This window comes from Hydractinia symbiolongicarpus, chromosome 5 (genome assembly GCF_029227915.1).
Source record: "Hydractinia symbiolongicarpus strain clone_291-10 chromosome 5, HSymV2.1, whole genome shotgun sequence".
NCBI classification, from domain to species: domain Eukaryota; kingdom Metazoa; phylum Cnidaria; class Hydrozoa; order Anthoathecata; family Hydractiniidae; genus Hydractinia; species Hydractinia symbiolongicarpus.
The window spans coordinates 22500819-22511937 of NC_079879.1; the positions used below are offsets into that span (position 1 = coordinate 22500819).

Consider the following 11119-nt stretch of genomic DNA (forward strand, 5'->3'; position numbering starts at 1 on the left):
TTAAATATACTTAACTGGGAACACTTAGCTAAAACTAAAGCTAAGTGTAAAACACATATAAAGAGAAACAATAGTAATGTAAAAATAATAACATTACAGTGATCAGTAAGTTCAACAAACCAAAGTTTTCCGTTTGTTAGTCAGCTAACAGCTTTATGTAGCATTTTGAATTTTAGGACAAACACATTAGTTACGCACCAGGGGATACATTAATTATGCAACAAAAACATAAACAAATATGGTGGCTAGGTTTGTTTTTAAAAAAGCGCTAAAATATGAAACTTCAAGAATTTGAGGCTTTTTTTGGAAAATGCGAGTCTGCTTGCTCCAGTGACATAAAAACTAAACGTCTAAAAACATCAAAGTTCTTACTATTTGTGATTTCAAATCCACTTTAACCTCTAGCTTCTATTTTCTTCGTCTAACTTTACTACTTTACTTCTAGCTCTAGCTACCACTTCTCACTTCATTTCTTGGACTTTTCTTTCTCTGAATTACTTTTTGCAATTTTTCAAGACGAAGGGGCTGTTTTCTTGTTGTTGCTTTTGTGTCGAGGGTTACCATTTTTCGGGAGTTAGCCGTTAAAATTTTTTCAGCAAATCAAGTTGCTTCATTTAGATCACGTGATGTAAACAAAGTAAACCCGCTGGCAAACTGGATATAACTTTTTCGGAGACTTCAAAGGAAATTTCGGCTACATCAAAGGAAAATGAACACATCCACTTTGCCTGTCACAGACAGACGGACACACTCTCCGTATTATTATAAGAGACTAGCTATTGCTTACCCAGGGTAGCCTTTTCAATTCCTAATGGACCTGTTTTAACGAGGCTCCTGCAAAGGGGGGTCCTAGTGCATTTAAAGCTTCCATTTGACTACGAAAAGCGCACAAGCACAACACTCAGCTAGACAACCGCCTAAGATATCAGTCTCATGCTGAACGTTAAGCAAAAAGCATCGGTTCACATTTTTAAAGTCTCTAGCATGACTTGGCTGTTTGAACCCAGGACCTTTCGCAATAAAGGCAATGCTCTACCACAAAGCCACCAGTCTGTCAATAAGAAATTGGACAAGTTACACTTTAAGAAGTTCCGTCACCTTTGAATTATCTTTGAATATTTGTACAGGTACACTGGGTCACCGAAAACATAATACACCTTTTTTTATAACGATAATAAAATTCTAACCAGGTTGATCATTATTCTTATCTCTCTATTGTTCTAAACAATAAAATTCCAGCCTGATATTCTTATAATGCATATTCTAAAAGAAGCATGTCAAGCAACATTAAAAGCTTTTCCTGGAAATATCAATGCTTTTCATCCAATTTGCCTTGTCAATCTTATTCACAATTCTGAACAATATGGTTTCATGTCTTTGGAACCATAGTCATAAGGAAAAGAGATAGTCTGGTAATTCCGGGCCGTCCATAATGTGTTCCTATTGTTCACAAGCAGATAAGTCGGGGTGGCCGGTTTAAGATTGCACGGAATTATCAATAATGGCTGCCCTTGGGAAGGATTTCTTTGGTGAAGATGATTTTGATGCAATCTTGCCTTTTATTGATGAAGATTTATTAGAGAAAAATCGTGATTTAACTAAAGAATTATCTGAAGGTGTTGAAGAAATAGTTGACGACCCTTCTGAAAGCTGTTTTTACTGTGATATATGCTCCAAAACATGCAAAACACAACGGGGACTCACAAGACATATGGAACTCCATTATTAATTAAATACTGGATTGATTCAATAGTAGAATGGACAGTGATTTTGATTCCTTGGTAGGTTTGCCGTTAAATAAACATATTTGTTCTAGCGTTACCAGGCCTATCAGCAATCGAATCCTTCCATAAGAATCCTTCATCATCAACAGATGTGTGCGGTTTAAGAATTTTTTCAGAAGAAGGTGGAATAAGAACTTTGCAATTTGGAGATCGATACCATTTGCTTTGATGAAGAGGTGCACTAGTGCTATCCTTGGTGTTAAATACTTTTGGAACACAGTGCTTAAGACAGATACCAGCAAAGTGGTTTGTCAAACCTGGGCATAATTTCAAATCCATAATTAATCTTGTTAAATATGTGATTGTAATAAGTTTTAGTGATTGAGAATAAATGTCGTGTTTAGCAGGAACAGACCCTAATAAAACACGAACAGTAAAAACAAGATTATTATCAACATATATCTCAAACTTTGGAACTGAGTGGATAGCATCATGACAGGTAAGAGAAGCACAATCACTTGTAGAGGTAAAACTCCAACCGACTAATTTCAATAACTGAGTTTTAGAAATAAAATCTGTAAATGACTTGTACCGATCAGTAATGACATTTTTAGCATAGAAGGCTTAGAAGATGTGGAGGATGAAGGAAAACTTTTAATAGGAAGGTTTATTGTGGGGATAGCAACGGGAACAAGTGTGGTTCTGCTAGAGTGGTTACGATTCATTTGATCTTTGCTGAAGTGCTTTTCACAAATATATATTTTCTTTCTTTGAATTCTATCCCTTAGAGCATGATCAACTTCCCTATCTCTTATCACAACATCAACTAACTTTTCTATCCACGTCTTGTCAAATTGATTCTCACCAGTAGGAACTTTAAAAATAGATAGACCTTTATATTTAGCCCTTCGTGAAACTGTGCAACTGTATATAGAGCAATTTTCGCCAGGCATGTTGAAAAGAATTCTGTTTTAATGTTTGTTAATCCTATGTTTACAGTAACTAACCACTTTAATGCGCCATTTTTCAACACGAGCGTGCAGTCAAGGCACTGGGTAGGAGGTATATTCTGGTAACAAAAACATAAACAATAGAGCCGCGCGATTCACCAGACTATCACTTTTTCTTATGACTATGGTTGAACGTAAAGCAAGAATACACCTTTCCCGAATTTATTTTCTTTGATGTGCCGCAGCTCTTTCTCAACTTTTTTAAAGAAGATGAATGTAATTTTCGAAATCCTCACATGAAAATTGATAAATCGTGAAATTTTCATATTCACACATCAAACAAACAACCTGCCACAACAGTTTTTTTAATTTTGTACTAATTAACCTTTGCTTGAAGATGAGGCTTATTAGTACAAGTCGAAAATTAAGAAGGCTTTGACCGTAACAATGATGCCACCAAAACAGCACTTTCGAATGTCATTAAGTTGAAATATTAACCCTATTCGGTCCGGGGTTTTTCGAACATACTATGACGGGGGGGGGGGGAGGGGGGGGGCGGATTAATAACTTTTTATAGGGTTGTTTAAATTGAATCAAACTTGGCACGCTTATAGTACGTCATAAAAGGAACAAAATAGCAGCAATTAATTTTTGCTTGCGTCAGCACATTTTCTGTGACGTCATCAGAAGCTAAAAATTTGTTAAAAATGCCACTCTGCTTAAAAATCAATTACTTTTGTTCCAGAGCGAATTTTTGCATTCTGTTTGAAGTTTCTGAAAGCTAAGTAAAAGTCATTCAACATATTTCCCGGTTTTTACGTGGATCGCATTAAAAATTGCCAAAAATTGCCCGAAAAACCGGTTTTTCCCGATTTTCTTGTAAAATCCGACAAAATCGGGAAATCGGATTAATCACGTGTCCAAATTATGCAAAATGATTCTTCTTAATAAAACAAAGTTGTGTTGCAAGTTTCAAGTTCTCTGAAAGGATGGGACCTAAAAATTTGGCATGCAGGTGTCTAAAACATAAATATTGAAACTCAGTAAGTTTCATAGCCATATAACATAGTAATAAGGAGTTATTAAAAAAACCGTCAGGAGGGGGGGGGGTGTTGGCGGAATCCGCCCCCCTCCCCCGGACCGAATAGGGTTAACCAATTTACTGATGCTGAAACAAGACACATATACAAAAACAAGACACATATAAAATAGTAATCAATATATCGGCATCTCATGTTCATTGTTAAATAAGACTATGGGTACAATAATTTCTTCACCGGATAAAATTTTCCAAAAAAATTTAAATGGCCCAACGGTTAACCTTATCTCCAGGGTTCTTTTTCTTTTTCTGACATACTCAGACGGCGAGATCGCCGATGGGACGAGGTTGACCTAACCCTAACAGTAACATGAAAGAATACGAAAACACAGGCTTGCGATGGAAAAACATATATTTGACTGTTTTCGCCGCCATTTTTGATAAAGAATGTGTTTTGAAATATATATCTACCATTATTGATATGAAAACAACAAGCCTTGTTCCCAGTGCTTTTTTTAGTTATCGATTAAGACTTAACCTTCGCAAGAAAACCCTGGGAACGAGGCTAAAAATAAAACTAGTTTACAAATAAGGAACGCTTTCCCCAGATGCCACGATCCTTTGGTGGACCATTGTTGACATCCAATATTTCTTCTAATTCCTTTTTAACATCGAAATTGTGTGTTATAATATCTTTGACGTATGACCGCACTATTTTCCTTCTGTATAAATCTGTGCTTTGTTGTAGCTTCGTCCTGTCATCTACACTTCTGCTCTCCGGATAAAAATTCACATTATCTTGTGACAGTTGAGAAATGCGCATCGAGTGAATTGTTGAATAATATACTGTCATCAACATAGCCATGTAAACAGGACTCATCATCATCATCCAAAACTAAAAAGTTGATTAAATGATAAAAATGTCTAGCATTAAGTGGAAACCTCGTTCCCAGATTTTTTCTAGTATGTAGTGACAAATCAATAACTCCTCCGACAACCTTTCCGCCCACAATATTGGAACAGTTCCGCCCATATTTTTATAACAATTTTTTGAAACGTTTTGGATGACTACTAAACCCGACGCGTAGATTAGATGTATTTTATTGAAATAAACAATATAGATTTGTAGGTAACGTTTAAAGTCTCTAACAAACCTTACGCTATTTTCGCTGTTATGCGTTATTGATTTTAAAATCCTGATATTTTTAAAGGAGTAAAATGCGTAACAACGCCAATAAGAAGCTTAATAACATCAATAAGAAGCTTATTATCGGCAATAAGGAGCGCATTAACGTCAATAAAGAACGTAACAACGTTGATAAGCAGCGTAATAACGGCAATAAGAAGCTTAATAACATCAATAAGAAGCTTATTATCGGCAATAAGGAGCGCATTAACGTCAATAAAAAACGTAACAACGTTGATAAGCAGCGTAATAACGGCAATAAGAAGCGGCGATAAATTATATCTACACAAGTATTAAAACTATAATAGATTGTTATTTTAGGCTTTAGCCAAAAGTCGGTCAGATATTGCGAATTAATTAGTAATTCGGGCACGTTTAGCAAACTAAAGTGTTGTAAGCTCTCACTGCCTAACCTACTCATCTACAAAATCATCATTCAAAGCATACACCACAAGTGGACACTTTTTTGCTAACGACCGAGAAAGTGGCGTAGTTAAAGGTAACTTAAGAAAAAATTTCCCTTAATATAAAACAGGAAAGAGATAACCTTTCATCCAATCCTGTCCATAGCAGTCATGCACATAAGAAGTTATACAATCTCACCTTTTCACGAGCTGAAAGAAGAACTGCTTTAGCAGAGAGTAACGATAGAAACGTTCCTTTCACACCTGCAAGTTGATAGTAAAAAAATTGTAACAAATATCGCCTTTTATATATATATTTTTCTTTATAATCAATATTGTTCTATTGCTTAAATACTTATTTCCATAGTTTCATTTTCATTTATACAATACGGGTTGAATTGCTAAGATTTTTTTTAAAGAGGAAGCAGGTGCAGGTTGACCACCTGAGAGATTTTGTAGGAGAAAGTTTCCTGTGTAATGTACCGTTACACTACGTGAATACCAACCTCGGCCCCAGGGTCTTGTGGCCCCTGAGCCGTTATTACGGAGTCGTCAAAAAATAACGCTATTAATTTTATCATGATTTTATCATCAAGGCAAAATGCCGCGCGAACGAGGTTTCTGAGTTTCCTTTGTCTGAGTTTAACATTTTCAGTTTGATTCAGGGTATATTGTAATGAGAATTCACGTTAATTACTTTACACGAGAAAATTGTTTCCGCGTTAATATCTTCCCTTTTACATTTCGTGTAACAAGGTATATCTAAAAGTTATTTTGTTTTTATTCTTTAGAAACAAGGAAGAAAAATTTAAAGCTTGAATTTGTACCTACAAAGACTTTGTTAAATGAAAGTCATGAGATGAAACAGCCACAAAATTGAATACAATTATAAATATCGTTGAACAAGATGTAGTTTTTAAAGAAAAGCTGGTGCACAAAATTTTAGTAACCTTTTAAATATGTTTAATATGTTATTTGACTTTAAGTATTTTGAATTGCCATATGCTAAGGTTCTTCTCCTCTGTCGTTCCCGATGCAATATTTAAAAATCTGTGACTAGCTTTGTACCACGTGACAAAAATAAAAAACGCGGGAGTTTTTGCGCAAAACAATGGAAAAATTCAAAAGGCTTTCAGGCCAGTGTTTTTTTTTCTATAGACAATGAATACACCATCCCTTAATAATGTTCTTTGATATACCGGTTTTATTATTCAACTATATTAAACAAAATGAATGTGATTTTAGAAATCCTCACCTGAAACTTGATAAAATATGCAATTTTAAGATTTTTAATTTTGTACTCAAAAACATGCAAAAGCATGTCGGATTAAGTTATACACACACCAATTCAATGTTGATAAATATGATCTTAAAGTCAAAACATCAAACTATGAAATTATAAATAACATGCAATTCTAAAAAAGGTGTGTAACGTTAAGAAAGGCGCTAGTTAAATCTCTTCACTTTAATCTCACTGGAAAACAATGCGTGAAAGAAATGCTGCAGGTTTAAACTTTTGATCCAATAAAAAATGTTATGCATAAAAATCGCTAAAGAATAAATAATTTAAAATCCGAAATTAAAAGGGCGGAAGCGCAAGATAGAAAATTTTTTTATCATTTCCTCTATTATTTATTTTTTACAAGAGCAAATTTACAATATTGAGCTTTGTTTTAAGGGGACATCCCTCTTTGATATGTAGATGTTTTGCATAAAAGAGGTCTGGGAGCGAAGATACTTTACTTCAATAAAGGGCGGGTTAAAACATTAACATGAAATATATTTTTGAGAAGTAAATAAACAAATACATTAAAACTGTTTAGGTTTTGGTACTCAACCAAAGAAGGAACGTCTTCCCCACAATCCTTTAAACTTGCTCGATTCAGCTTTTTTACCGCTTGATTTAAGAAGTTCTAACAATTTCTTTCTTTCCTTTATTATGGCTTGAATGTCTTTCTCTATAATATCTGTGTTTTCATATTGTGGCATTGTATCTTTCATTGTACTTCGCATGTCCGTTGGATTTAAATACACGTCCTCCTGTGTCACTCCTGATATACGCATCGAGTGAACTGCAAAAGTGCAAAAGATCAAAAATGCAACGATGTAGAAGTTCAAAGGATTCATTGTAATCTAAAAAACAATAGATTATTGACATAAATTTTCAAAATTATTTTGCAAATCATAGGTAATAATTAGAATTGCACGTAAGACACATATCATATATTTTTTTTAAATATGTCAAGAAAAAAATAAATTATGGTGCTACTAAAAACGTACTAAAAATTTCAGGAATTTTACAAAATTTCACGAATAAAGAAAGTTTTCGTATTTACAGCGATTTATTTTAACGAACAGTGCCTAATCGTGCTCTGCACAGAAGGTCGCTACATAATCTCTGTTTTTGTCCATTTCCTTTTATTCATACACTCATTATAAGCTACCTTCTGCTTAACTGACGCTTCGTCTCTTCAAGAATTTAAGCCTCGTGTTGCAAAACGTTGCATTGTTAAACAAAAAAAAAATAAAGTTCTTACCTTTTTGATGTGAAGCAAGGATATGTTATTACAGTGTATTTGAACCTACCCTCTTGCATCTAATCTCTCATTTTTATATCAACAGTCTTGTTTACGAACGATGTGACGTCATGCCTCAACATCTCACCTCTGCGAGAAGAACGTGTCTTGTTATGCAATGTCTTCGTTAAACTTTGATGTTAAGTTGTGCAATGAAACCATTCTGAAAGTGTCTCTCTTTTTGATAGGAGAATGATTTACACGCTAAAAGAACAACAACAAAAAACAGGGGAACGAACAAAAAAATAGTTGGAAGTAACGGCTAAGGCGTCAAATGTTATTTAAAATTCATCCTTGCGGCTTTGCTTCCCAGTCACAACAAAAGCAAAATTTTGCAATTCGTCGTTTTTAATCCTGTAGCATGTGGGGAGCTTTTATATGTGGTTAAAACCTAAATAAATAAGAATAATGATAATAAGCAAAAATGCTTCCTAGTGAAAGAGCTCCAGCCAGAAAAATAATAGCATCTGGTGGAAAGGTTTTAGTGAACAGATAATATAAAGTACCACTTAGTTCCCATGCTTTTTTGTCAAAGTTCTCCCTTTACCTTATTGTACTTACACAATGTTTCAATTTTTTGGAATACAATCAGTGAAAATCTGTACATTCTTTTTCATGTCAGGTAATACAAATTTGTACATGCGAAGCAAACCTCTTGAATCGCGCAAACCTTTTGTACTGATGCCCGTCATGGAACCGCTTAGTATTTAACAAACGACCAAAATCGTTGAAACACACGACCTTATTCGCTGTCATGTTCGAACCAGGATTAAAAACACTGACAACAGACAAAAGGATTAACTATTTGCTATGGTGATACGAACGAGTATTAATTATTCGCTATCGTGATACGACCGAGTATTAAGAACTCGCTTATTGATAGGACCGAGTATTAAAATTGTCGTGATACGACCGAGTATTAAAATTAACCACTCGCTATCGTAATGCGACCACGGATAGAACACATATTGCTTTTTTTTAGTCAAGGCATGAAAAATCATTTTTTAGCTATGTTAAATTAGCCTTTTCCCTCCGTTTTAAGAAAATCTTACAGAACCCTAAAAAATCTCGCGTAGTATTCGAGTACAATTGTTGACATCTGGTAATTTTACTAGTTAAAATCCTAATGTCCAAATTTAATAGTTATAGCTTTCTCAAATGTTGAAATTTCACAGTTAGTGTGTCTAAGCGCTCAAATCTGATACTTTTCTAGATGTTATAATTCGACATCTGGCTTTTTTTACTGTCACAGGTATAGCAGGCGCTAATATAAAAAAATAGACAACTGTTTATAAACCTAAAACCAGGCAGATGTATTTTTTTAGTGTTAAAATTTCGTAAGCTGATGTAGCAATACCGACAAAGTATCTTGAGTTCATATGCCCAGGAGGCGATGTGGTTACCATAAAAAGATTCCGGTTTGTAATGTGACGAATTTCATTTTTACAAATTCTGGCATAAAGAGACGGGCGAGGTGATTTTTCTGGGAAAAAAGTGGGAATGCTGTGTGGGGAATTTGTTTGTGGTTTTTGTTTTCAATAGTTTTTGATAAGATTTTCACAATGAATGGGAAGTTAAGATTTGAGTAAGGGTAGTTAGCTAAGGGCACTGGAAGCACAAATTTAAAACAGCTATGATGTAGCTAGCTGTCATAATTCTTCTATATATTTTATGTGATAAAATTTCCAACAGGGAAAAAGTATTTCAACAGACAGGTTTCCTAGATTTTTTCCCAAAGCTTCAAAATTAAAGTCCATATTTTGAAGATATTTTTTATGATAATAATTACCTGGGTACTAACTTGCGGTTCATAAAAAACTACATTTCGCCAACCTCGTCCCTACGGAATTTTGTATCTTTTCTGACATCAGGACGGCGCCATCCTGTTATAAAAAAAACAGGCGCTGGGAGCGAGGTTAACAATTGACAATCCTTGATATGATTTTGTGCGTCAGCGTTCTATTTTCTTGTTTGTAGGATCGCCCTTTTTTCATTCTGATATAGAGTTTTATATAAATTATAATTTATTATTTTTTTTTATGCCTTTCGCGCGTATTACTTTTTGCGAATGGAATCTCAAATATTGTTTTGCGGCTACATAATTTCAGGGATTTGAAAAAAAAAACAACCGCTAAACTGCATTTTTATTTACTACGATCATGCTATTTATGTCGTACGTGCTTTTTTTCGTAAATGTGCGTTATATCTACAGTACCCACCGCCTTTCTCTCAAAATGTTTCATCCATTTAAAAGTGACATGTTTTCTTAAGCATTTTGACCTTCGTGTTTTATTTTTATTATCATAAATTTTTTTTTAATTTATCTTTAGGGGCCATTTAATAATTGAGTAACACCCAAATTCGCCATTTTTTACCACTTTACACCTCTTGTAACGCATCGTAACAAATCTAGTACCACCCACCCACAAATCCCCTTGTTATGTAACATCAATTCATTTTCTATAGTACCAAAAACCTTCATGTAACAGATAATCAGGCAAACTAATTCTTGTTTTTAAAAAAAGATATAGCTGACAGATCCATTTTCGTAACACTTCGTAACGAAAATGATCATACCTTTCAGGCGTTACGTAATTATTGAATGGTTTCTACTTTATTCCGTTTTTATGATAATCTTATTTATTTTAATGTTTGATAATTTCTTAAGCTGAATTTCCACTCAACAGCAGTACTTAAATTTGATTGGTTATCTGCTAATTATTTATTTTCTGTCTTTTGTTTCAACGTTTAGCTTAAATCGAATTGGATAGGCTTATTGGCCAATAAGATTTTAGAAATAACAATTTTCCGTTCCTATCCGTTCCATCTTTTTTTACACCTTACAAGTAGCAGTTCAATAAGGTTTTACTTGGTTTTATTTTATAGCATTTTTTTATAAATAAATGTTACAAATACAACAAAATGAAATCTTTCTCGTTTTGTTTCTCGCCATCAGGTTGGCAATGTTTCTTCAGTAGAGATGGTGCAGTGGTAGCGCATTCGGTTTGTAATCATAAGGACTCCGCGCCCTGTTTGGTGCCATCTCCTGACCGCTCATCCAGTTTTGTGGCAGGCAAGCAGGTTGGAGCAGTTCTATACGTATCTCTAGTGGTAATGTATAATAGTAACAGTCGGGAGGAGGTAGAGTCAGCTGCTAGTATGGAATTTTCAAGAACATTAAAACTTCCCGTTACTTACTGACTTACCTAATTTTTCTGACTTACCTAAGTTTTTGGCATT

The 11119-nt window shown here is 34.3% G+C and overlaps 1 protein-coding gene across 1 annotated transcript; it reads right to left on the bottom strand.

Moving 5' to 3' along the window:
- Nucleotides 1-4107: 4107 nt before the first annotated feature.
- Nucleotides 4108-5581, bottom strand: LOC130645411 (uncharacterized). Its single transcript, XM_057451399.1, has 2 exons — nt 5503-5581; nt 4108-4608 (listed from the first exon to the last, which is right to left on the bottom strand). The coding sequence occupies exon 2, from the start codon at nt 4600-4602 to the stop codon at nt 4291-4293; it is 312 nt and encodes a 103-aa protein (XP_057307382.1). The 5' UTR covers nt 4603-4608; nt 5503-5581; the 3' UTR covers nt 4108-4290.
- Nucleotides 5582-11119: the final 5538 nt, after the last annotated feature.

Bases quoted from the DNA above. Each gene is read 5' to 3' on its own strand.
- LOC130645411 (XM_057451399.1), bottom strand. From the start codon at position 4,602: ATGATGATGATGAGTCCTGTTTACATGGCTATGTTGATGACAGTATAT.